The sequence below is a fragment of the Callithrix jacchus genome, chromosome 12 (assembly GCF_049354715.1).
Source record: "Callithrix jacchus isolate 240 chromosome 12, calJac240_pri, whole genome shotgun sequence".
Taxonomy (NCBI): Eukaryota; Metazoa; Chordata; class Mammalia; order Primates; family Cebidae; genus Callithrix; species Callithrix jacchus.
This window is the reverse complement of record NC_133513.1, coordinates 92,984,146-93,011,884: the sequence shown is the minus strand read 5'-3', so window position 1 is coordinate 93,011,884 and position 27,739 is coordinate 92,984,146. Positions and strand designations below refer to the sequence as shown.

Genomic DNA, 27,739 nt, shown 5'->3' with positions numbered 1-27,739 from the left:
CACATTGTACTGGGATTAAGTGGTGAACAATAGGATAAATTAGTCTTGGCCTTCATTGAGCTTATCTTCTACTGGGAGAGACAGTCCATAAACAAGGAAGCCAATAAACAAGGTTGTTCAGACTGGCAGCCCGACACTGACTGAAATAAGCAGGATGATCAGACAGCATGACCAGGGAAAGGTCTCAGTGTCATTGACTGCGGTGCTAAGACCAGAAGTATGAAACAGATGGGAAGAGAATTGGAAAGAGCTCGGTCTTTCCTGAGGACTGACTTTTCTTGCCCTCCAGACTTGGCCAGGTTCCCTTTGCTCTACCCACTCATAACACTTGAAATCCAAATATCTCTCAAGGAGCATTTGGTGATTTGAACTAAGCTGAACTCTTTTTTTTTTTTTTTTTTTTTTGAGGCAGAGTCTCACTCTGTTGCCCAGACTAGAGTGCAGTGGTGCAGTCTCACTGACTGCATCCTCTGTCTCCCAGGGTTAAGTGATTCTCCTACCTCAGCCTCCCACATAGCTGAGATTACAGGTGCACACCACCACACCTGGCTAGTTTTTGTATTTTTAGTAGAGACAGGGTCTCACCATATTGGCCAGGCTGGTCTTGAACTCCTGACCGCAAATGATTCGCCTACCTTGACCTCCTAAAGTGCTGGGATTACAGGTGTGAGCCACCATGCCTGGCGTGAATGCTTGATTCATTTATAGGTGCAGTCAACTAACATTTATTGAGCTGGGTTAAATTATATCAGGATTTCTCTGTAGAGTTACTGCTGGGGATACAAAGAAAGAAATCCTAAAACTATGATAACTGGAGGTCTGGGTCGAGAAGGTTGGTTCATTTGCCAACAAAGGGCTGGCATTCTCTCTCTCTCTCCCTCTCTCAATCTCTCTCTCTCTCTCTCTCTCACACACACACACACACGCGTGAACACACACACACACACACACACACACCCTCTCCCTTCCCCTCTTCTTTGTCTAGGAAAGAGGACAATTGCCCCCATGTCCCTACTTGAGGATAAGTATACTTCTGCCTCCTTCCAACCCTTTCCAGATTTTAACGTACTCTCTTTCCTCACATGCCTGTGGTGACTTCCTACCCTTGTTCCATATCTGAATTCACTGAAATGCATTGAGCAGGACATTAGGCTAACTGTGCCCAAGTCCAGGCCCTCCTCCATCACTTACTAGTTATGTAACTCTGGGGAAATTCCTCCTCTAAAATGGAATAATGGTATCCTCCTCCTTGGGAGGAATAAATGAGGAAGTAGTTGGTACTCTGTAAGGCAATGTAGAATTATAAAGTGTTATTAATATTTGCCTAAGGCAGAATGGGGCTGCATCTGTCTAGGCGGGAATAACATTGAGGACACTGAGAACTCAGAAAGAAGGAAATGCCTAAAATTAGGGTGAGGAGGAGAAGAATCAGAAAGAACTCTGAAGGTACCATTTGGTCTGGACGTATACAGCCATTTGTAGAGCTAGCTGCCCAAGATTTGAATCAAGACCCTGGGAGGATGTCAGACAGTGAAGCTTTCTGCTCCAGCCTCTCCCCAGGAACCCCAGTTCTGTCTCAGACTTAAGATGTTTGGGGATGTATTTGTTTCCTATTGCTATGGTTTAAAAAATGAGCACAAATTTTAAAACAACACAAATGTCTTACCTTACAGGTCTAGAGGTCAGAAGTCTGCAATGGGTCTCATTGTACTAATATCAGGATGCCGGCAGAGATGTGTGTTCCTTTCTGGAGGTTCCAGGAAGCATGCGTTTCCTTGCCTTTTACAGTTTTGAGAGGGAATTCACGTTCTGTAGCTTGTGGCACTCCTCCACCATCTTCGGGGCCACTGTTAGCTGCTTAAGTCTCTTTCACATCTCATCCCTCTCTCTCTCTGACCCTCCTGCCTCGCCTTCTACTTAGAAGCACACTTCTGGGCCTGGTGTGGTGGTTCATGCCTGTAATCCCAGTATTACCTTGGGAATTCAAGGTGGGTGGATCACCTGAAGTCGGGAGTTCAAGACCAGCCTGACCAACATGGAGAAACCCTGTCTCTACTAAAAATATAAAATTAGCTGGACATGGTGGCACATGCCTGTAATCCCAGCTACTTGGGAGGCTGAGGCAGGAGAATCTCTTAAACCCAGGAGGTAGAGGTTGCAAGATCATGCCATTGCACTCCAGCCTAGGCAACAAGAACGAAAGTCCGTCTCAAAAAAAAAAAAAGCACATTTGTGATTGCATGGGCACATCTGGATAATCCAGATAATCACTTCCTATCAAGATCAGCTGATTCGTAACCTTAATCTTTTCCTTTTTTTTGAGTCAGGTCTTGCTCTGTCACCTAGGCTGGAGTGCAGTGGCATGACCATGGCTCGCTGCAGCCTGGACCTCCAAGGCTCAAGCAATCCTCCCACCTCAGCCTCCCGAGTAGCTGAGACCACAGGCTTTCACCACCATGCCTGGCTAACTTGATTTTTTTGTAGAGATGGTGTCTTGCCGTGTTGCCCAGGCTGGTCTCAAACTGCTGGTATCAAACAGTCCTCATGCCTCATCCTCCAAAGTGCTGGGATTACAGGTATGAGCCACCATGCTGGGCTGTAACCTTCATTTGATCTGCAAACTTCATTCCCCTTTGCCATGTAACATAACATTTCAGTTTCCAAGGATTAGGCTGTGGACACCTTTGGGAGCGTCGCTATTGTGCGTACCACAGTGGGAGACAGGACTCTAGAAATAATCTAGTGAGTTCCACTCTCGCAGATCCTCAGCCGGCCCGCCCTGACCTCCCAAAACTAGATGAGGTGAACCTGCTTGGTGGTCCTATGTGGTTACATTAATCACTCATCCGTCTGTGCTGTGCTTGTTTACTTGTCTCTACCTTTTTCACTCTTAATTGTGTCTGTGTCTTCACTGGAATATAAGCACCACATAGGCAGGATCTTTGTTAGTTATTGTAGATTGAAAAATAGGCCGGGCATGGTGGCTCACGCCTATAATCCCAGCACTTTGGGAGGCTGAGGCGGCCACCCGCCTCACGAGGTCAAGAGATCGAGACCATCCTGGTCAACAAGGTGAAACCCTGTCTCTACTAAAAATACAAAAATTAGCTGGGCATGGTGGTGCGCGCCTATAGTCCCAGCTACTCGGGAGGCTGAGGCAGGAGAATTGCTTGAACCCAGGAGGCAGAGGTTGCGATGAACCCGGATCATGCCATTGCACTCCAGCCTGGGTAACAAGAGTGAAACTCCATCTGAAATAAAAAGAAAAGAAAAGGACATTATATGTAAAATCTTTGGCTTTTAGTAGTAAAGGCTTTACTAGATTTGTTGAATGAATGACTTTTATCCCCATGATAGCATTGTCTCTAGCACAAAGTAGATGCTTAATGATGTTGTTGCTGCTATTGCTACTACCACTAATAGTTATTGAGCCCTTGCTATGTGCTAGGCACTGTGAAAAAGTCCTTACATACAACATCTTATTTAATCCACACAATGACCCATGAGGGAGGCGCTAGATTTCCCTTTCCATACAGAAGGAAGCTGAGGTTTAGGGAAGGTAAGTCATTTGCCCAAGATCAAATGGCCTAAGAGAGGGTTGCGCTTGGATTTGAAATCATATCCCTCTGACATTCAAGGCCATGCACCTTTTACTTCTAGTTGCTTCGAGAGATGACATATGCCCTCTGGCTCGCAGGCGTCACTCTGATACTCTGTGGAATTCCAGGGAAGACATCCGTACCTCATCCCTGATACTTCTCATTGACAGAGGATATTCCCTGTTTATAAGAATCCAGTGTGCAAACAGGTAGGGAGGGTGTATCCCTCTCCTAGAGAATGGGAGTCATCTGTTTGGCATGAGTGAGGCCCCATAAAGAACCACAGGTTCATCTGGGAGTCACTAAGCCAAGCCCTCAGTAGTGACAGTAGATACTGTTCTAGATCAAGAGCTTAATGTGTGAGACCTTAGTGATGCCTCAATTCATACCTTTGCCACCTGGGGTGACATGATCTCAGAAAATTATGGGATTTGAGCGGTGGGTATAGGCAGCAGCTGTTTGATATTGCCAATTTAGTACTTACCAGGGCCAACCCTCTGAGACTATCTGGGCCACCTCTCTGTGAGCCAGATTAACCTGGCCACAGAGTGTTCACCCAATATATCCAAGAGAATCACTATCTTCACTGACTGGTTATAAAAACATAGGATTTCCTTTGGAAAGTTTACTAAAGATGGAGCAGCTGGATGCACGGGGGAAAGCCAATAATGGGTTTGTTCATTCACTCACTCACTCATTTGTTCAACAAATGTTGAGCACCTGTGCCCAGCTCTATGCTAGGGGGCTGCAGATCACCCTAGAGAGCAAGAGCAGTCTGCCAGCAGGGCTGCACTCTACCCTGACACCCAATGCCTAGCACGGTAAGTGCATAACAGAGAAAGTGATAAGAATTAAAGATACATAACAAAGAAAGTGGTAAGAATTAAAGACTGATTGTAGTAGCAACTACAAAGGGAGGTAAGGAAGACCCAGGATTTGAGCTGGATTGAGCTGCCTAGGGAAATAGCATAAGTGAAAGCAGGAAGACAGGTGATGAGGGCGTGCTCCAAAAAAAGTAGGTGGAGCAACAGTTCTGCACTAGAGTGAGGGACGGGAGGACAAGTCACAACTGGACTTGGTAGGAAGGACAGAAAGACCACTGAATGTTTTTATAACCAGTCAGTGAAGATAATGATTCTCTCTTGGATATATTGGGTGAACACTCTGTGGCCAGGTTAATTTGAGTTTTACATGATAGTACATGAAGATCCATTGAAACTTTGGTTTTTAAAAGCAAAAATTTTAGATCGGGCATGGTGGCTCATGCCTGTAATCCCAACACTGGGAGGCCGAGGCCAGCTGATGATCTGAGGTCAGGAGTTCGAGACCAGCCTGGCTAACATCATGAAACCCCATCTCTACTAAAAATATAAAAATTAGCCAGGTGTGGTGGTGGGCACCTGTAATCCCAGCTACTTGAGAGGCTGAGGCAGGAGAATTGCTTGAACCCAGGAGGTGGAGGTTGCAGTGAGCCAGGATTGTACCATTGCACTCCAGCCTGTGCAAAAAGAGTGAGACTCTGTCTCAAAAAATAAATAAATAATAAAAAAAAAAACAATTTAATTGAGGTCGAATTTAGATACCACATCACTCACCCTTTTAAAATTTATAATTGAATTTTTTTTTTTTTTTTTTTTTAGGCAGAGTCTCTCTCTGTTGCCCAGGCTAGAGTGCAGTGGTATGATCTCAGCTCACTGTGACCTCTGCTTCTTGGGTTCAAGCAATTCTCCTGCTTCAGCCTCCCAAGTACCTGGGATTACAGGCATGTGCCACCACACCTGGCTAATTTTTGCATTTTTAGTAGAGACAGAGTTTCACCATGCTGGCTAGGCTGGTCTCAAAATTCTGACCTCAAGTGAGGCAACTGCCTCAGCCTCCCAAAATGCTGGGGTTACAGGTGTGAACCACCGCATCCGGCAAGTTTACAATTAAATGATGTTTAGCACAGTTAGCAAGCTGACCAACTATTACCATCATCCGGTTTTAGAACATCTCCATCACTCCAATAAGATCTCTCTTGGATCCAGTTTGAGTGCTGATTCATCAGTTAGAAAATAAATCCCTCATGCCCATTCAGTTAATTTCCGTTCCCATTCCCATCCCCAACCCCAGGCAAACATTATTTTACTTCCTGTCTGTATAGGTTTACATTTGCAGGACATTTCACATAAATGGAATTGCGCAATATGTGTTTTTTTCATTTCTGGCTTTTTTCACTTAGCATGGTGTTTTTGAAGTTCATCTACATTGTAGCATGAAGTTGTATTTTATTCCTTTTTATTGCTGAATAGTGTTCAATTGTGTGGCCATATCACATTTTATTTATTCATCAGTTGATCGACATGAAGGTAGTTTCTACTTTTTGCCTATTATGAATAATGCTGCTATAAACATTCTGTGGGTGAGTTTGTTCTCTTGGGTAGGTACCCAGGAATGGAATTATTGAGTTGTATGGTAAATTTATATTTAATTCTTTCAGCGGCTGTACTTATTTTTTAATTCCCTTTTTTAAAAACAGCTTTATTGAGCTACAATTTGCATATCATAGAATTCACCTGTTTTAAGTGTGCAATTCAACGAATTTTAGTATATTTATAGAGTTGTATAGCCATCACCATGAGCACAATCTAATTTTAAAACATTTCTATCACTCTGAAAAGAAATTTTGTGTCCACCATCTAATCCTAGACCTTGCAACCTCTAATCTTCTTTCTGTCTTTATATATTTACTTTTTCTAAACATTAATATGAAGTGAAACATACAATATGTGGTGTTTTGGGTCTGGTTTCTTTCACTGGGCATATGTTTAAAATTAATTCACATTGTACAATGTATTAGTACTTCACTCCTTTTTATTGTCAAATAATATTTCATTGTATGGATATGCCATATATTGTTTATCCGCTCAGTGGTTAATGGATATTTGGGTTGTTTCTGCTTTTTGTCTCTTGTGAACAATACTGCTAGGACATTCATGTACAAGTATTTGTGTGGATGCATGTTTTCATTTCTCTTGCATAGGTACCTAGGAGTGAAATTGCTATGTTATATAATAAGTAAATATTTAACCTTGTAAGGAACTGCTAAATGGTTTTCCAAACTGGCTGCACTATTTATGAAAATTCCAGTTTCTCCCTATTCTCACCAACACTTGTTATTGTCTGTCTTTTTTTATTATAGCCATTCTAGTGGAGGTAAAGTAATATCTCATATGTGGTTTCTGTTTGTTTGTTTTTTTGAGATGAGGTCTTACTGTGTTGTCCAGGCTGGAGTGTAGTGGCATGATCATGGCTCACTGCAGCCCCCACCACCCAGGCTCAAGTGATTCTCTGCCTCAGCCTCCCAAGTAGCTGGAACTACAGGTATGCCATCACACTCAGCTAAGATTTAAATTATTTGTAGAGGTGGGGTCTTGCTGTGTTGCCCAGGCTGATCTCAAACTCTCGGGCTCAAGTGATCCTCCGACCTTGGCCTCCCAAAGTGCTGAGATTACAGGCATGAGCCACCATGCCTGGCATCTCATGTGGTTTTAATTTGCATTTCCTTAACAACTAATGACATTGAACATATTTAAAGGTGCTTATTAGCCATTTGTATATCTGTTTTGGTCTAACGTTTTGCCCATGTTTTAATTGGGTCATTTGTCTTTTTATTGTATTGTAAGGATTCTTTATGTATTGGGGGATATTATGAGATACATGATTTACAGTTGTTTTCTCCCAGTCCAAGGCTAATCTTTTCCTTTTCTTAATGGAATCTGTTAAAAAAAATTTTGAGGAAAGAAAGGATGAAATACAGACATGCTTCAAAAAGGTAGTCAGGCAGCAGTACACGGGATGGATCAAAAGTGACAGAGAACTCTTTTTGAAAGTTGTAATAAAGGAAACAGGAAGAGGCCAAGTTTTAAAAAATTATCCGGGAATCAAAGGGTTATAAGCAGCTATTTATTGAAGCCTGTTTACAGTCCAGTTAACCAGTAAACCAGAATCAGTGAAACTACCCATCTAGGCAAGTGCAAAAAACCTTTCAAAAGGCTTTTCTGGATGTGGGAAGGGAAGGGAGTGAGGGAGAAGAGATGAGTGGATACTCCAGAGCGACATAAAGAATTTCCAGCCTTGGACGGACTTTTGGGAACGACTTCCAGGGGCTGGTGTTTACAGGCGAGGCGGGAAGCTCGGCAGACCTTGGATTTTGGCGGGTGAAGAGGCCAGGTTGTTGCAGGAGGTGGGGCGCGTTTCAGTGGCTCTCTTTGAAAAAGCCCAGCAAGATGTCAGACCTGCTCTCAGTCTTTCTCCACCTCCTCCTTCTATTTAAGCTGGTTGCCCCGGTGACCTTCAGCCACCACCGCTATGATGATCTTGTACGGACACTGTACAAGGTGCAAAACGAATGCCCCAGCATCACACGGGTCTACAGCATTGGGCGCAGCGTGGAGGGGAGACACCTCTATGTGCTGGAGTTCAGCGACCACCCTGGAATCCACGAGCCCCGTAAGTCCTGAACAGCTCTTGAGGGTGTGTGGGCAGGGCCTTTCCTTTGCAAATCCAGTAATTGGGGTGGTTTCTGGGTGGTCAGTGGACTCCTCCACCTACAAGGAATTATCACTTTCTCAGCCTGTGCTGTTTTCCTCTTAGCCCTCAAACTGCCACTGCCTCTGGGAGCCACAACCCTCACTCAGACTTCGGCCCTTTCCTCCTTTTTGGGTTCTGTTTGCTCAAAACCTCAATGGTAAAAGATGAGTCTTCTTCCCTGCTCATGTCCCATTCCCCTTCCGTTCCCCCATTACCTTTCTTTTCCCCTTGCTATTATTCTGTTTTTCCTGATCCACTGGCTCAGGAGACATAGGCAGAAATAATGAGCCCTTCTAGCTGTGCAAGGAAACTTAGAAGGGAATAGGGAGATCTCTTCCAGGAGTGACAGCGTAGTGTTCTAGAGAGAGTTTGGGGACTGAGGTGTTAGTTTTATTTACTGGATTCTTTTTTTTTGTTTTTTTGAGACGGAATCTCTCTCTGTTGTCTGGGCTGTAGTGCAATGGTGCTCTCTCGGCTCATTGCAACCTTGACTCCCAGGTTCACGCAATTCTCCTGCCTCAGCCTCCCAAGTAGCTGGGATTACAGGCACCCACCACCACACCTGGCTAATTTTTTTGTATTTTTAGTTGAGACAGGGTTTCACTATGTTGACCGCCCAAAGTGCTGGGATTATAGGCAGGAGCCACAGTGCCTGGTCTTTTTTTTTTTTTTTTTTTGAGACAGGGTTTGGCTCTGTTGTCCAGGCTGGAATGCAGTGGCATGATCTCAGCTCACTGCAGTCTTGACCTTCTGGGCTCAGGTGATCCTTTCCCCTCAGCCTCCTGCTTAGCTGGGACCACAGGCATGCGCCACCACCCCCGGCTAATTATTGTATTTTTAGTAGAGACAGGGTTTCATCATGTTACCCAGGCTAATCTCAAACTCCTGGGCTCAGGCGATCTGCCCACCTCAGCCTCCCAGTGTTGGGATTACAGGCATGATCCACTGTACCCAGCCTGGATTCTTTTTTAGTTTTTTTTTTCCCTACTATAGAAAGCAATCCATGTTTGGATTAAAATTTAGAAATTAGTTAAGGAAAAAAATAATAAAACTCACCCCAAATCCCACCACTGTTAACCTATTGATGTATATCCTTCCAGACTTTTTTCTATGCACATTTAAACCCCCGACACAAACACATGTAATTGTTTCTATAGAAATGGACTCGTATTATAACTGCCCTTCTCATTTCCCAATCTGTTATGGACAGCATCCATGTCTACAAGTACGGATCTTCATCATCGTGGTGTTGGCTGCGTAATAGCTCATTGCATGACTGTATGGAACTGTCCATGTATTGATGGACATTCACGTTGTTTCTAATTTCTCATTGCTTTCCTTACCAATTCCTCCTTCAAATTGTCAACTTCAAATCTCCCTCTACGTCTCCACTTCCACATCCCTTGCCCGAATCCAGGCTCCATCACAAGCTGTCTAAATGATTGCACTGAACTCCTAACTGGTCTCTAACTTTTTTTTTTTTTGAGATGGAGTCTCGCTCTGATGCCCAGGCTGAAGTGCAGTGATGTAATCTCAGGTCACTGCAACCTCCACCTCCCTGGTTCAAGTCATTCTCCTGCCTCAGCCTCCCAAGTAGCTGGCAGGCGTGTGCCACCACACCTGGCTAATTATTTTTTAATTTTTAGTAAAGACAAGGTTTCACCCTGTTGGCCAGGCTGGTCTCGAACTCCTGACCTCAAGTGATCACCCACCTTGGCATCCCAAACAGCTGGGATTACAGGCGTAAGCCACCATGCCCAGCCAGGTCTCTAACTTCTAACTGCTGCACTCTTTGAACCTTCCATTTGGTACACAAATGCTAGAAAATTTTTCCTAAATCCTTACTTTTCCTGAGATTCAGAATATTGCATAGTGGAGGCTCAAAGAAGGCCATGGGTTTACCTAGGATAATTGCCTCACTTTAAAGCTGCACTTTCATAGCAAGCAGCCTGCTGTCAGTCAGATCCTGTGTTCACTGTGGAAGCTTGCAAGTATTCATGGACATCATGGGGTTAGCTCCCAACACTCCAAGCCTCCTTCTTGGTGCTTCTGTACTTTCTAGCATTCAGAGCCTTCCTTGAAGCTTTTTTATAGGACTCTAGCCCTCACTATTCCCTCTTTTCTCTGAAGCACTGTAACTGCTATTCACTCATTCATTCCTTTCATTCCTTCATCCATTCCACAAATGTTTACCAATCAGCTACAATATTCGAGGACTTTTATAGTCTCTGGAAGTACAGCAGAGAATAAAACAATGACCCTGCCATCATGGACCTGAATTCTAGTGGGGGTAAGACTGACAATAAATGGGTAACTAAGTAATGCATATGACATCAGATGGAAATAAGTGCTGTAGAGAAAACTGAATCAGGAAAAAGAGATAGGGATGCCATGGAGGAAGATGAGGAGAGGTGCTCAGAAGAGGTGTCGCCACTGAAGTGGCTTTGAGGAGAGCTGAAGGATGGTGTGATGGCACATGTCGTGCTGACATTGGGGAGGAAAAGATGCGGGCAGAGGGAAGAGCAAAGGCAGTGCTCTGGAGCATGCTTGGCACATGTGAGGAACAGCAAGGGTCCAGGGCAGCTCTAGCCAAGTGAACGAGGGGAGAACAGGAGAGGAGGTCACAGCCATGTGATGGGGCCACCAGGCAATAAGACATCATGCAGGGTCTCATAGGCCCTGGTAAAGATTTGGGCTTTTACTTTGAGTCAAGTGAAGCCACTGGAGGGTTTTTTAAGCAGAAGAGAGACTCGATCTGACTCAAAGTTTTTAAAGATCACTCAGAACAGGGGTCAGCAAACTACAGCCTGAGGGCTAGCCACCTGTTTTGGTAAATGAAGTTTTATGGGAACACAGTCACACCCATTCACTTTTACCTTGTCCATGGCTGCTTTTGCTGGAAGAGTTGAGTAGCCGTGACAGAGACAGTACAGCCCACAAAGTCTAAGGGATTTACTCTCTAGTCCTTTATAAAAAAAGTTTTGTCAAACCCAAGACTTTAATGGGGCTAGGCAGCTGCAGGGAGACCAAGTGGAAGAGTTATGGCAATGACCTAATATTGCCAATAGTACCAATTTGAGGGTGCAGGGGCTTGGCGAAAATGATAGCAGCGATTGTTAGGAGAAATGGTTGTGTTCTAGATGTACTGACAGCAGAGGCCAGCTGTAGTGGCTTATGTCTGTAATCCCAGTACTTTGGGAGGATTGCTTGAGACCAGAAGTTTGAGACCAGTCTGGGTGACATAGTGAGACCTTGTCTCTGTAACAAATTTTTTTTAGAAAATTAGCCTGGTGTGGTGGTGGACACTTGTGGTCCCAGCTACTCAGGAGGCTGAGGTGGGTGAATGGCTTGAACCAAGGAATTTGAGAGGCTGCCTGGAGCTATGATTGTGTCACTGCACTCCAGCATGAATGATTGAGCAAGATCCTATCTCAATAAATAAATAAACAAATAAATAAAGATAAGAAAAGAAAAAGGAGAGCCAAAAGAATTTGATATTAAGCATCTACTAAGTTCATGGCACTGTCCAAAGTTCCATAGGGTAGTGGTTCCCGGATATAGATTTCATAAAGCAGTTAAAAAGTTTTTTTTTAAAATAGGAGACTGGAGATAACTAAAACAGATCTTCCAAATTTTATTTTATTGAATAAGGATATGAAAAAAACTACCTGTCATCTATTATATCCATCCTTTTCTAACGGAAAAGACATTTTAACACCAAGAAAAGTAAGAAAACATAAGCTACAATGAAAAAAAAATACATTAAGATGAAAGAATACCCACGATAGAAAATCTACCACATGATTCTTGTGGGTTATCAGCATTCCTCTGAGAAAAACTGCTGTAGATATACTAAGATAAATAATAATGGATGGTGTCACAAATTAAAAATTATGTACACTGCTAAGGCCAGGTTTAGTAAAGGAAATAGAACACCTACAAAAATAGGTAAATCCCTGCCAGGCATGGTGGCTCACACCTGTAATTCAAGCACTTTGGGAGGCTGAGGCTGGCAGATCAGCTGAGGTCAGGAGTTTGAGACCAGCCTGGCCAACATGGTGAAAACCCATCTCTACTAAAAATACAAAATTTAGCTGGGTGTGGTGGCAGACACCTGTAGTCCTAGCTATTTTGGAGGCTGAGGCAGGAGAATCGCTTGAACCCAAGAGGCAGAGATTGTAGTGAGCTGGGATTGCACTACTGCACTCCAGGCTGGGTGACAGAGCAAGACTCTCTTCTCAAAAAAAAAGTAAAACCCAGGAAGTCAACAGAGAGCTCTCTCTCATCAAGGAGAACCTAGGATTACTTCCCAGAGTATCATGTGGACTGCGCCTAGAAGGGTGGTGAGGAGGATTTGGAAATGATGAGATGAAGAGGTACAGAAACAGAAAAGTCATGGAGGCAGGAAAGTGTTGGGTGGAAGAGAAATCACTTGCAAGAGCCTCTTCTTTTAAAAGAGGGCAAGAGCTGAGCCCTGTGGCTCAGATCTTTAATCCCAGCACTTTTGGAGGCAGAGGCAGGCAGATCATGAGATCAGGAGATTGAGACCATCCTGGCTAACGGTGAAACCCATCTCTACTAAGAATACAAAAAATTAGCTGGGCGTGGTGGCAGGTGCCTGTAGTCCCAGCTACTTGGGATGCTGAGACAGGAGAATTGCTGGAATCTGGGAGGCGGAGGTTGCAGTGAGCCGAGATCACGCCACTGCACTCCAGCCTGCGCAACAGAGCAAGACTCCATCTCTAAATAACTAAATACATACATAAATAAGGGCAAAAGTGATTTTCTTTTCTTTCTTTCTTTTTTGGAAATGGAGTCTCGCTGTATCACTAGGCTGGAATGCAGTGGCACGATCTCGGCTCACTGCAACCTCTGCCTCCAGGTTCAAGTGATTCTCCTGCCGCAGCCTCCCAAGTAGCTGGGATTACAGGCACTCACCACTACACCCAGCTACTTTTTGTATTTTTAGTAGAGATGGGGCTTCACCATATTGGCCAGGATACTCTCGATCTCTTGACCTCGTGACCCACCTTGGCTCCCAAAATGCTGGGATTACAGTCATGTGCCACTGTGCCTCTCCATGGAATGATTTTCTTTAGGTGATCCCAGAAGCTTTCAGATCCTCAATTCTCACCTCAAGTTAAACAATTAACATGGCCAAAGAGAAGACTAAGCAATGAGACATAGTAGGTGCCTTCCTGTTCTATGCCTCCAGACTTGGCCTGCTTGGATTTGAAGGAGTGATTTTAGTTTTCTTGTATTGCGGTGGGGAGAATGGAGAACCAGCTCAGTCTTGCCCACAATCCTATTTGTGTAGGTGGGGTGGGAGGGAGTGGGGAAAACCTCTACCAGCCCACTCAATCTTAGAGCCATCTCTGCAGAGCTGGTCACCTCTGCTCACCTGCTGTGTTCTTGTTCAGATGGAGCAAGAAACTTTTCGAGGACCAAGAAAATTAAGTTTTCAACTGGGATCATTAGCAGCTGTTATGCTTAAACCTAGAGTACTTCATAAGGGCAGGTTCTAGGGAAACTTCCTTATCCTGAAAGGTTTGTCTCTGAGAAGCAGTGTCCTACTGTAAATGGCACTGTAAGTGCCACCTGGGCTTGGGCCTCCATCAGAGCCATTAGCTAGGCAACCTCAGACAAGTTACTTAACCTCCCCCATCCTTATTACTCTCACCCTGAGGCTATTACTGCCCATTTTACAGGTTTTCTGTGAAGATTAGCAGTATTGAACATAACTGTCTAGTACACTACAGGGGTTCAGTAAATGGCACTGGTTATTATCCCTGGCATGAATTTGGTAGCTTTTGTCATTGTAATTGGTTAAGAAGGCGCTCAGGGATTTTTGCAAAAGACCCACTTATTTTTTTTTCATTCATTACTGAAAAAGAGAAAAAAGGTCCTTGTGCAAGGCTAGGCATCAATGGAACTTCCAGGCTTTCCCCCTCTCTTCTCTTCCTTGCATTTCTTCCTTGCAGTGGAGCCAGAGGTCAAGTATGTGGCAAACATGCATGGCAACGAAGCGCTGGGCCGTGAGCTGATGCTGCAGCTGTCGGAGTTCCTGTGTGAGGAGTTCCGGAACAGGAACCAGCGCATCGTCCGGCTCATCCAGGACACGCGCATTCACATCCTGCCATCCATGAACCCCGACGGCTATGAGGTGGCTGCCGCTCAGGTACAAGGTCCAAGGGAGATGCTGGGGAGAGATGAAGGCCTTCTTAGGAAATAAAGGCCAGTAGACAAGATGCCTTCTCTGTCCCACTGTAAATGTCACAAATGTTAAAAGGCAAAATGGCTGAGAGAAAAAAACCCCATCAGAAATATAAGAAAGGGTGAAGACCAGGCTTCAGTCCTACAGCACCTCAGGCAATAAATGTGGGCTCTCTCTGAGCCTGCATCCCCCAACACCTTTCCAGATGACCTCAGGATTTTACTGTGAGGATTAATGTGGCAATATCTGTGACAACACTTTATAACCTGGAAAATACTCAACCGATGTGGAGGGATATTGCAAAATAAAGCTCCTTTCCTGAGCTTTTAGCTTCAAACCCTAAATACCTTCCTTCCTTCCACACTACATTCCCATTTGCATTTGCAGAGAAAATATCAAGGACAACAGGCTTTCCCCAGAATTGGGGGGGTAGGGGGGCTAATTCTAGATTCTTTGTACTTTGTTATATTTCCATAGAGTTGTTTACTAGTATAGTACTTAGCCTATTGATTCTATATTTTAGAGTTATATTTGCAGTGGGACCAATAAGAAAAAATGTCTAAGAACTTAAAAAAAATTTTTTTCTGAGGCGGAGTTTTGCCCTGTTGCCCAGGCTGGAGTGCAGTGGCGCAATCTCAGCTCACTGCCACCTCTGCCTCCTGGGTTCAAGTGATTCTCCTGCCTCAGCCTCTCGAGTCACTGGGACTACAGGTGTGTACCACCATACCCAGCTAATTGTTTGTGTTTTTAGTAGAGACGGGGTTTCAGCAGGTTGGTCAGGCTGGTCTCCAACTCCTAGCCTCGCGTGATCCACCCACCTTAGCCTCCCAAAGTGCTGGGATTACAGGCGTGAGCCACCGCACCTGGCAGGACTTCTTACTTTATTTTCTAACATAAATTCAAAACATCAGAGTGCCTAACATTATTATTATTATTAACATCTTGAGTGTTTTAGACCGATGTGCCTAACTTTAAATCAGTGGTTCTGTTTCGTGGCTGTGCATTAGAATCACAAGTGAAGATTTTGAAATACAGATTCCCAGGTCCCACCCCAGACCTACTGAATTAGAATTGTCTAGGTGAGACCAGGAATCTCTCTGCCTTACGCAATGGGGATGTTCCTTTAAAATCTGTGTTTAAAAGGTGGGGTTTTCTTAGGCAGAGTATGTTAAGGCATATTTTAAACCGTCTTGAGGATAGGGCTGGGGGGTAAGTAGAGACAGAGAGAGGAATGGAGCCGGGACGTTGAACCAAACACAAACTTGACTCTTGCAGTCTTACCACTTCCTGCTGAAATGACTCAACAAATGAAGAAAGAGAACTTTGTTTCACCACTGGAAAGTGGGTACCATCAGGGTGGTACCCACTACTTTTCCTCGAGACTTGAGTTCCCAAAGAGCAGGAAAATTAGAAGGAGGTGTGGGAGGGAATCCCAGCCTGGCTGTTTTCCTTCTATTAGCCCTTTCCTGTATTGCAGTGAGGAGAATGGAGAACCAGCTCAGTCCTGCCCACATCCTCTGCAGTAGGTGGAGTGGGAGGGAGTGGGGAAAACCCCTGCCAGCCCACTGAATCTTAGAGCCATCTCTGGGAAGCTGGTCACCTCTGTCACCTCCTGTGTTCTTGTTCAGAGGGAGCAGATCTTGAACCTGAACCCCAGAGAGGACCCATCATGTTCTCAGACTCTCAGAGATACCTTCCATGCCCAGAGGCAAGCTGTCTTCGTGGCTACACAGAGACCTTCCTGGACACCAGACTTTAAAGCTGCTTGTAGGTAGCCAGAATAATCCACCAAAGATGTCCACATCCTATTCCTTAGAACCTATAAATATGTTATGATATTGGGCAAGGAAGAATTAAGGTTGCAGATGGAACTAAGGTTGCTAATCAGTTGACCTTAAAATAACCTGGAGTACTGGGGGGACAGGGCCCAGAGTAATCAATTACAACGATCCTTTAAATGTAGAAGAGGGAGGCCAAAGGTCACAGTCAGAGAGAGATCTGAAGATGTTCCACTGGCTGGCTTTAAAGATGGAAGAGCCAAGGAAGCTGGAAAAGTCGGGGCACAGATTCCCCTAGACTCCTGAAAAAATGTAGCCCATTGACACCTTGCTTTTAGGCCTGCCTGCGAGATCCATTTTATTCTTCTGACCTCCAAAACTATGAGACAATTCACTCATGCTGTTTTTTTTTTAACAATATAATTTTTTTATTGCATTTTAGGTTTTGGGGTACATGTGCAGAACATGCAAGATAGTTAGTTGCATAGGTACACACGTGGCAGTGTGTTTTGGTGCCTTCCTCCCCTTCACCTACATTTGGTATTTCTCCCCATGCTATCCCTCCCCAGCTCCCCGCCTCACTGTCCCTCCCCTATTCCCCCCAATAGATCCCAGTGTGTAGTGCTCCCCTCCCTGTGTCCATGTGTTCTCATTGTTCATCACCTGCCTATGAGTGAGAATATGCGGTGTTTCATTTTCTGTTCTTGTGTCAGTTTGCTCACTCATGCTGTTTTATGCCACTAAATTTGAGGTAATTTTTTACAGCAGTAATAGGAAACACAACACTAGCCCTGTTTATGGGAACCTTCTGTTAGGGGAAGCCCCTTTCTGCCAGCCTAGCTATTGACCAGTATGCAGGGAAATTATCGGAAAATGACCAGAGGTGTTTATGCTGACAGTCAAGAGTACCTTGATATAATAAGAAAAAAAAAAAAAAAGAGTGCCTTGGTATAAATCAGCAAGCAGTGACAAGCTGCTGGAAGCATAAAGAAAATGATTATGTCACAGAATTATACACCAAAATGAAAGACCCAATAAATGTTTTCCACTGGAACAGAAGTGACGTAGGAAACTTAAAGGAACTTCAAAAAAATGATGTTTTCAATGGGATCTAAAAATAAAATACAAGCAGAGTGCCATGAAAAGAGAGAAATCTGAGAACAATACAGAATTCTTAGAATACAAAATTCTTAGAAAAAGTGTAATCTACATTTTATTGGTTAGAAAAGGGAAAATTTGAGAGTGGCAGTACATCTGCAAGATTCTAGCTGCCCGGCATCCATTCATTCACTTCCAGGAACAGCCAACAATTTGGGCTCCACCTTCTCAGTCTACAGGAACCCAGTTGGCACTATTTCCCTTCTCCAATGCCACACAAAACATTAAATGGAATTTCAGTTTTGAATGAGGCTTTTAACAATTTTAAATGAGCCTTTGAATGAGATAGAATAGAGATGATAGAATATCTCTATTCTATCATTCTGTGTATTTAATTATTTATGTATATGTTCATCTCCCCATGTGTACTATGAATTCCAAGAAGGCTAGATGACAATGTCTCACTTATCTCTTTCCCCAGTGTCTAGCTGAGAGCTCTGAATAGAGAAGGACTTAAGCAAATGTTGGTTGACTACATAGATGGCCTAATGAGTGAATGAATACATGAGCAAATAAATGAAAAATTTGAAATACGGACAGAGAAATTAAGGGATCCAGAAAGTTGATATTGCTTAGAAGAAAGAAGATAAGTAAGGATCCTAAATTTCTTGAAAGGTGGAAGAGTGAGTTTCCATAGTGTAACCACTTTGAAAAACAGTTTAACAGTTTCTCAAAAAGTTAAACATAAGGCCAGGCACAGTGGTTCACGTCTACAATTCCAGCACTTTGGGAGGTGGGCGGATTGCATGAGCCCAGAAGTTCGAGATCAGCCTAGGCAACATGGCAAAGCCCCATCTTTACAAGTAATTTAAAATTATCCTGGTGTGGTGGCACGTGCCTGTAAGTTCCAGCTACCAGGAGGCTGAGGTGGGAGGACCACCTGAGTCCAGGAGTTTGAGGCTGCAGTGAGCCATGATCATGTCATTGCACTCCAGCCTGGACAACAGAGTGAGACTCTATCTCAAAAAAAAAAAAAAAAGTTAAAAATAGACTTAGCTTATGACTCAGCAGTTCTACTTACAGATATCTACCCAGAGGAAATGAAAACATACATCCACACAAAGACGTACATGAATGTTCAAAGCAGCATTATTAACAATAACCAAAAGGTGAAAACAACCTGAATGTCCATGGATCTCCCCCTACCACCCCTCGCCAAAATTTACATTCACCTGAAACCTGTGAATATGATCTCACTTGGAAAGACATAGTCATCCTTCGGTATCTGTAGGTGATTGGTTCCAGGGCCCCTAACCAATACGAAAATCCTTGGATGCTCAAGTCCCTTATAGAAAATGGCATAGTATTTGCATATAACTTATGCACATCCTCCTATATATTTGAAATAATCCCTAGATTACTTATGTTACCCAATACAATGTAAATGCTACGTAAATACTTGTTATAATGTACTGTTTAGGGAATCAGGACAAGAAAAAAGTATGTGCATGTTCAGTACAGATGCAACCAATATAGGTCTAACTATATTTACTTTTCTTTTCTTTTTTTTTTATTTTTTGAGACAGAGTCTAGATCTGTTGCCCAGGCTGTAGTTCAGTGGTGCTATTTTGGCCTACTGCCACCTCTGCCTCCTGGGTTTAAGTGGTTCTCCTACCTCAGCCTCCTAAGCAGCTGGGACTACAGGTGCATGCCACCATGCCCGGCTAATTTTTGTATTTGTAGTAGAGATGAGGTTTCACTATGTTGGCCAGGTTGGTCTTAAACTCCTGACCTTAGGTGATCCAGTCACCTTGGCCTCCCGAAGTGCTGAGAATACAGGTGTGAGCCACTGCACCCGGCCCGTAACTACACTTTCAATCAGAGGTGGGTCGAATCCACAGATTTGGAACCCATGGATATGGAGGGCCTACTGAGGGTCTTTACAGATACAATTATGTTAAAAGGAGGTCACATAGGATCAGGGTGGACTCTACATCCAGCATAACTGGTGTCCTTATAAGAAGAAAGAAATTTGTGAATAGAGATGTGGACAGACTAGGAAGGAGACCATGTAAAGATGAAAGCAGAAATGAGAGTGATGTGTCTACAAGCCAAGGAACACCAAGGATTGCCTCCAGCCACCAGAAGCTGGAAGAAACAAAGAGGAGAACCAGAGAGTGTGCCACCCCCACAGTTGACTTGATTACAACTTCTGGCCTCCAGAATATAAATTGGAGAATAAATTGCTGTTGTTAGGAGCCACTTAGTTTGTAGTGATTGTTATGGCAGCCCTAGGAAACTAATACAGTTTCCTAATACTAATACTAATAGTATTGAGCTAATACTGATACTGGTGAATGGATAAAAAAAATATGATAAATCACATAATAGAACTATTCAGCAATAGAAAGAAATGAAGTTCTGATACATGCTACAATGTAGATGAACCTCACAAACATTATGCCGAGTGGAGGAAAAAACCCACAAAAGAACACATAATGTATGACCCACTTATGTGATATGTCCAGAACAGGCAAATCAGGAGACAGAAAGTGATTACTTAGGGCTGGGATGAAAATGAGGAGTGACTGTAAATGGGAATTAGGTGTCTATTAAGGGTGCCAGAAATGTTTAAAATTAGATTGCAATGATGGTTATACAACTCTGTACATATACTAAAATTCATTGAATTATACACTGAAAATGAGTGAATTTTATAATATATGAATTATATCTCAATAAAGCTATTTATGAAACATTGGGGTAAGCCAGGCATGGTGGCTCATGTCTATAATCCCAGCACTTGGGGAGGCCAAGGCAAGTGGATCACCTGAGTTTGGGAGTTCAAGACCAGCCTGACCAACATGGAGAAAACTCTGTCTCTACTAAAGATATAAAATTAGTCTGGTGTGGTGTCACATGCCTGTAGTCCCAGCTACCTGGGAAGCTGAGGCAGGAGAATTGCTTGACCCAGGAGGCGGAGGTTGCGGTGAGCTAAGATCATACCATTGCACTCCAGTCTGGGCAACAAGAGCAAAACTCCATCTCAAAAAAACAACAAAAAAAACGGGGGTTCTCATGATCCTGAAACACCCTACTCTTACTAGAACTTCTCTTGAGATATGTACCTCTTGCCCATGATCTGCAGGGAAACTGGAAGCACACCACTGTGACTTTGGATAAATTAAAGAAGAAAATGATTCATCTTCCTGTGATGGGGACTAAAGGAAAAAAAAAAAAAACGCCACATCATTTGATTAAGCGAATATCTAAGAACTATACAATGTCCTTCAAATATAGGATTCGTGGCTGTGTTGGTGGCTCTTGGCTATAATCTCAGCACTTTGTTTGTTTGGTTTGTTTTTTTAGACAGCCTTGCTCTGTCACCACGCAATTTTGACTCACTGCAACCTCCACTTCCTGGGTTTAAGTGATTCTCATGTCTCAGCCTCCCGAGTAGCTGGGACTACAGGCATGTGCCACCACACCGAGCTAATTTTTGTATTTTTTAGCAGAGATGGTGTTTCACCATTTTGGCCAGGCTTATCTTGAATTCCTACCCTCAAGTGATCCACCCATCTCTGCCTCTCAAAGTGCTCGGAGTACAAACTTGAGCCATGGCACCTGGCCTCTCACTACTTTGGAAGGGTGCTGTGGGTGGATCACTTGAGCCCAGCCGTTTGAGACCAGCCTGGGCAACCAGCCTCATCTCTACCAAAAAAAAAAAAAGAAAGAAAGAAAAAAGAAAAATTAGCTGGTGTGGTGTCATGTGCTTATAGTCCCAGCTCCTCAGGAGACAGGTAGGAGGATTGCTTCAGCCCGGTAGGTGTAGATTGCAGTGAGCCAAGATTGTAACACTGCACTCCAGCCTGGGCAACAGAGCGAGAATCTGTCTCAAAAAAAAAAAAAAGGAAAAGTTAGAAAATATAGGATTCAATCTGCAACCTTCATTTTTCATCTTTTCATTTTCCCCTTAGGGCCCAAACAAGCTTGGGTATCTAGTTGGCAGGAACAATGCAAATGGAGTGGACCTGAACCGCAACTTCCCTGATCTCAATACCTATATCTACTACAATGAGAAGTCCGGAGGCCCCAACCACCACCTGCCCCTTCCAGACAACTGGAAAAGTCAGGTAGGAGATGAAATTTGCAAACAAAGCAGGTGAATCAGCATCTGGCATTTCTTGCAGAAAGACTGGTAAGCCGGCTAGGCACAGTGGCTCATACCTGTAATCCCAGCACTTTGAGAGGCCGAGGCAGGTGGATCACGAGGTCAGGAGTTCAAGAGCAGCCTGGCCCAAATGGTGAAACCCTGTCTACTAAAAATACAAAATTAGCTGGGCATGGTAGCAGGCGCATGTAATCCCAGCTTTTCAGGAGGCTGAGGCAGAGAATTGCTTGAACCTGGGAGACAAAGGTTGCAGTGAGCTGAGATTACACCATGGCACTCCAGCCTTGGTGACAAAGCAAGACTCCCTCTCCAAAAAGAGAAAGAAAGAAAGAAAGACTTCTAAGCCATCTTCACATCAACTAACAGTCAAGAATTAATCATCAACTCAACTCAGTGTTAACCCATCTTGAGCAATAATACCCATTACTTCTGCATCTTTGTATTTATTTTCTCCCCCTGCATAGAACCCTCCATGGAGCACACACTCACTAAATGTTTGATGTTAGTAGTATTGTGGTGAAGTAGATGAAAGCAGCATCATATGGTTGCATGGTTCTTAACAATTTTCCAAAATTATTTCATAGCCAGGTTCAGTTGATCATGACATCATGTGGTGAAATGCATCGAGCAGTGTTATCCATCTCTGTTTTATGGCTATTACACTTAGAAAATAATTTACATTCTCACAGGTAGTAATTGATGGAATCAGGATGAAGATGCAGGCCTTCTGATTCTTATTCCAACATTCTTTTTACTACACTAGACTGTGGACAGAGAACTCTAGCATTCTATAGAGAAGTCTGTCTTACATGTGATAAACTGTATGCTTATCAGCAATTAGCTATAGAAAGAGGCTCAGGCTGGGTGTGGTGTCTCACCCCTGTAATCCCAGCACTTTGGGAAGCTGAGATGGGAGGATTGCCTGAGGCCAGGAGTTTGAGACCAGCCTGGGCAACATAGTGAGGCCCCATCTCAACAAAAGAAAAATATAAAATTTAGCTGAGTATAATGGCGTATGTTGTAGACTTAGCTATTTGGAAGGATCCCTTGAACCTAGAAGTTCAAGAGTTCAAGGTTACAGTGAACTATTATCCTGCCTGCTCCAGCCCTAGTGACAGAGCAACAGAGCAAGACCCTGTCACCAAAAAAAAAAAAAGGTTCAGGGAATCTAACCCTTAGTTGTTCCTTTTCCCTTTCTATATGACCCTTGACTCCTTTATCATCACTATACTCTCTCTGATTTCCCTTACTCTTCCAGTCGGAAGATCCATTCACTATTCCTAGGTCTCCCTCTCCAAGAGACCTGTAATGGAAGTCCTTGGTAATGTGAGTGGTTTCACCCTGCTGACGGGCCTGCTCCTGAAAATAACTAGGCATCCTCTGAGCATCACTGCCACCCCTGGTGATCACGCTGTGTGGGGTAGTTTGAAGCATTCTATTTGTGAATGTCTGAACTTAGAGACTGGGGAAAGAAAAGCAAATTAGGTGTAAGCCTTTTAATAGGGAGTTTCCCAAATGGAATATCCTGTGTTTTTTTCTTTCTTGAAAATGAAGCAAAGGCCATGCTGGTATGTTAGATTTAGACAGCAACTATCCTCTTGGTTCAAGTAAATAGTAAATAAAAAATAACTTTGTAAGGCTGGGCACGATGGCTCATGTCTATAATCCCAACACTTTGGGAGGCAGAAGTGGGTAGGTCAGCTGAGGTCAGGAGTTTGAGACCAATCTGGCTAACATGGTAAAAACCACGTCTCTACTAAAAATACAAAAATTAGCCAGGTGTGGTGGTGGGTGCCTGTAATCCCAGCTACTGGGGAGGCTGATGCAGGAGAATCACTTGAACCCAGATGGTGAAGGTTACAGATTGCATCACTGCATTCCAGACTGTGTGACAGAGCGAGACTCCATCTCAAAAAATAAAAATCACCAAAAAACAAAAAACTTTGTGTTAGTCAGCATATCCAGCCAGAAGAATGTTCTGATGTTCAACTTGTTCCTCTAAGTAAAATAAGATAATTGAATCAATGATAATTAGATTCCCATTCAATCCTAGTCTAAATTTTAGGGGAAAAAGCAATGAGATTTCCTTCACTCCTGATGGAACAGCCTTGAGGAAGAGGAACAGTGAGAAGCTGGCCTTATTCTGATAGACAGAGGCTTAGAACACAAAGACAGAACTGCTCCAGAGGGTCTGAGCCCTGGTCACAGACCAAGACTAGTGCCCTCAAAATGATATCCATTCTGATTGAGACTCAACCCTATTTATCCAGTCCCCTTGGCATGGAAAAGATGGAGCCTTTAGAGCTGACTCATGGTCCAGGAGGAGCCATTAACACAGTAACACCACATAATATCTAAGCATGTTCATCCTGAGAGAAGCAAAAACACAGCAGACTGTAAATTATTTACTTATACTGCAAGTCCAAGTGGATTCAAGGCTTTTTTTGGAATACTGTCACTAGCTAGCAATATAATATGCAATAGAATGGGTGGAATTTCACTGCTTAGCCAAGACTGGCCCATCTGACAGTATGTCTAACCCCTGAAATTTGGGTATGACCACAGGAGTGTGTTCTACATGTCAACATTACAGCAGGGAAGGAGGAGGTTGAAGCCATCACTGTAAACTAGCATTTTCCAGCACATTGATTTATTGGAGTCCTAAATTTCTGCTAAGATGACTTAGAAGTCACTGGAGCAGTGGGTAAAATGGAAACCCTTTTCTAGGGTCTAGAGAGAGGCCAAGCAGGGGCTCTGAGCTCTCCAGTCATGGTACCTGTTCATACAGAACTCTTTTTTGGCTGGGAATGGTGGCTCATGCCTGTAATCCCAACACTTTGGGAGGCAGAGACAGGCAGATTGCTTGAGGAGTTTAAGAACAGCCTCTCTGGTTACTGTAGACTTGTAGTATGAAGTCAAAAAAAAAAAAAAAAAAAAAGACTAGCCTCAGCAACATGGCAAAGCCCCATCTCTACAAAAAAGACAAAAATTAGCTAGATGTGGTGTTGCATGCCTGTAATCCCAGCTACTAGGGAGGCTGAGGTGGGAGGATCGCTTGAGTCCAGGAGGTGGAGGCTGCAATACGCTGAGATTGCACCACTGCATTCCAATCTGGGTGACAGAGTGAGACCCTGTCTCAAAAAAAAAAAAAAACTTCTCTCCCCACCGCCACTTTGTCTCTCAATAGCTTTATTTTTTTAAGGTAGTTTTAGGCTCACAGCAAAATTGAGCAAAAAGTACAGAGTGCTCATATACTCCCTGCCCCACTCTGCCCACCCCACCATCAACATCCCACCCTAGAGTGGTGCATTTATCACTGTCAGTCATGAACCTACCTTGACTCATCATGAGCATTCTGAGTCCATAGTTACATTACTGTTCTCTTGGAGTTGTACATTCTATGGGTTTTGACAAAGGTATGATGATATACAGCCACCATTATGGTATCATACAGAATAGTTTCCTTGCCCTAAATGCTCTCTTTTTACCTATTTTGTATATTGGGATTCGACATAAGATTTCATTTTGAAAAAAGTTCCATACACTCCATTGTTGAAACCATCATTCCAAAGGTCAGCATTTCCCCATCTCCCCTTCTCACATCCAGTGGATGCTCACTGTTCATTCAGACATTTCACCTCCTCAAGCCTCTTCCTGACAGGCTTATTCTAACGGCCGTTTGTTTGGTAGCCCCAGTTGCCTTTTCACCACCAACCTCTCGCCTCCTCCCAGGTGGAACCTGAGACCCGGGCGGTGATCCGATGGATGCACTCCTTCAACTTTGTCCTTTCAGCCAATCTCCACGGAGGGGCGGTGGTGGCCAATTACCCGTATGACAGGTCCTTTGAGCACCCGGTCCGAGGGGTCCGCCGCCCCGCCAACACCCCCACGCCTGATGACAAGCTTTTCCGGAAGGTATGTGGAACGGCAGCCTGTCCCGCCTGGGGAACCTGGGGCTCAGGAGATGAGCTTAGGGTCAGTAACACAGAACCCTATTCAGTGCGAGTCCACCGAAATTAATTGAAAACACCGCCCGCTTGTGAGGTGCTTACAGTCTAGTAAATTACATTTTGTTTTGAATGGTAAGCCATAGATGCATAAAAAAGAAAATACAAGGAAAGCTTTATAGTAATTACCACAATGCAGAATATACTTAGGCTAATGATGAGCAAGAAATATGCCTGAGGACTAACAGTGTGAGTATCATTAAATGTGAATTTTAGGGGGATCTCAATTATAATTTTATCATAATATGTCCACATTAATGAAAAATAGACTGTGATGGTATTAGGTGGAGCCTTAAAGAAAAACAGAAAAATAGACTACATGGAAACAGTTTAAATAACAATTCAAAATAGAATAAAATATGTTAACATTAATTTTATATTAATAATATGTAAAATGGTATAATATAATAAATTTGTAATTATTGGCCTGGCACGGTGGCTCACGCCTGTAATACCAGCACTTTGGGAGGCCGAGGTGGGCAGATCATGAAGGCAGGAGTTCGAGACCAGTCTGGCCAACATGGTGAAAACCCATCTCTACTAAAAATAGAAGAATTACTGGGCATCGTGGCGGGCGCCTGTAATCCCAGCTACTCAGGAGGCTGAGCCAGGAGAATCACTTGAACTCAGGAAGCGGAGGTTGCAGTGAACTGAGATCACAGCATTGCACTCCAGCCTGGGCAACAAGAGCAAAACTCCATCTCAAAAAACAAAAAGGAATTATTTTATAATAAAATATATAAACTAAATTATAAAAATATGTAATATAAGCATAATGATATTATTAATCGTTAATGAACTACAAGGTGAATGGCACATTGTTTTTTCTCCATCAATTTTACTCTGTCCACTGTAATAAAATAGTAATGAAGGAGAATTACAGAGTTCAAATATATTCCTCTTCCTCCAACACACACCTCTCACCCAATAAATACACATTGCTTTTCCTGGAGAAGTCCTACCTTACTTTATCCTCGATTTCATTGAAAAAATTCAGCTAGAAAATGGCACAACAACAAGGGACTTTCAATATCATCTACTGCCACTCCTCACTTTGCACAAGAGAAAACTCAGCCCCAACACAGTGACAGAATCAGAATACAGAACTCCTAACTCTAGCCTACCACACATACACTCTCGTAGACGCACAGTCACATTCACACACATGCATTCACACACACCCACCTACATACACACAGTCTGACAAACACATACACTGGCTCTATCCCCGATCCTAGTTTATTTCACTAAAGCAAATAATCCACTGTTTATGTACCCAGCAGTGCCTCTTGGCTTCACCCCAGTTGTGAGTAGGAGCATTTCCATTTGAGTTGGAAATCATCAAGGTCATTTTCTGCTTGCTTTTCCTCTAGCTGGCCAAGATCTACTCCTATGCACACGGATGGATGTACCAAGGTTGGAACTGCGGGGATTACTTCCCAGATGGCATCATCAATGGGGCTTCCTGGTATTCTCTCAGCAAGGGTAAGTGGAGTCCTGGGAACTGCTCAAGCTGAAGTGGAATAGTGCTCATTTCTCCTTCTAAATTCCCAGTTCTCACCACACACGGTGGCTCATGCCTGTAATCCCAGCACTTTGGGAGGCTGAGGCAGGTGGATCACCTGAGGCCAGGAGTTCAAGACCAGCCTGGCCAACATGTTGAGACTCCGTCTTTACTAAAAATGCAAAAATTAGCCACGTATGGTGGTGTGCACTTGAGTCCTGGCTACTCGGGAGGCTGAGACAGGAGAATCACTGGAACCCAGGAGGCGGAGGTTGCAGTGAGCTGAGATCGCACCACTTCACTCCAGCCTGGGTGACAAAAGCAAAATTCTGTCACACAAATAAATAAATAAATTTCTTCCCAGTTTTCTCAGGGAAACGGTAGGAATAGCATGGCATTTTGTATTCAAGTTGAGATCTAGAAAATGGTGAAGTCTCAGGTTGGCATTTAGTGATCATCTTGTGATTCTTTTTTTTTGAGATGGAGTTTCGCTCCTGTTACCCAGGCTGAAGTGCAATGGCGCGATCTCGGCTCACTGCAACCTCCGCCTCCTGGGTTCAGGCAATTCTCCTGCCTCAGCCTCCTGAGTAGCTGGGATTACAGGCACGCGCCACCGTGCCCAGCTAACTTTTTGTATTTTTAGTTGAGACGGGGTTTTACCATGTTGACCAGGATGGTCTTGATATCTTGACCTCGTGATCCACCCGCCTCGGCCTCCCAAAGTGCTGGGATTACAGGCTTGAGCCACCGCGCCAGGCCCATCTTGTGATTCTTTAAAACTAAAGTAGGGACACCT

At 43.7% G+C, this 27,739-nt stretch overlaps 1 protein-coding gene across 1 annotated transcript in view; it reads left to right on the top strand.

The window, feature by feature from the left end:
- The first annotated feature begins 7,631 nt into the window (after nt 1–7,631).
- The window catches only part of CPN1 (carboxypeptidase N subunit 1), a 39,185-nt gene continuing 19,077 nt past the window's right edge, over nt 7,632–27,739 (top strand). Inside the window, exons 1-5 of the mRNA XM_009010126.4 lie at nt 7,632–8,090; nt 14,153–14,349; nt 21,239–21,394; nt 25,165–25,347; nt 26,813–26,924. Coding sequence (XP_009008374.1) covers nt 7,868–8,090; nt 14,153–14,349; nt 21,239–21,394; nt 25,165–25,347; nt 26,813–26,924 — 871 coding nt within the window. The 5' untranslated portion in view covers nt 7,632–7,867. The remainder of the gene's footprint in view (nt 8,091–14,152; nt 14,350–21,238; nt 21,395–25,164; nt 25,348–26,812; nt 26,925–27,739) is intronic.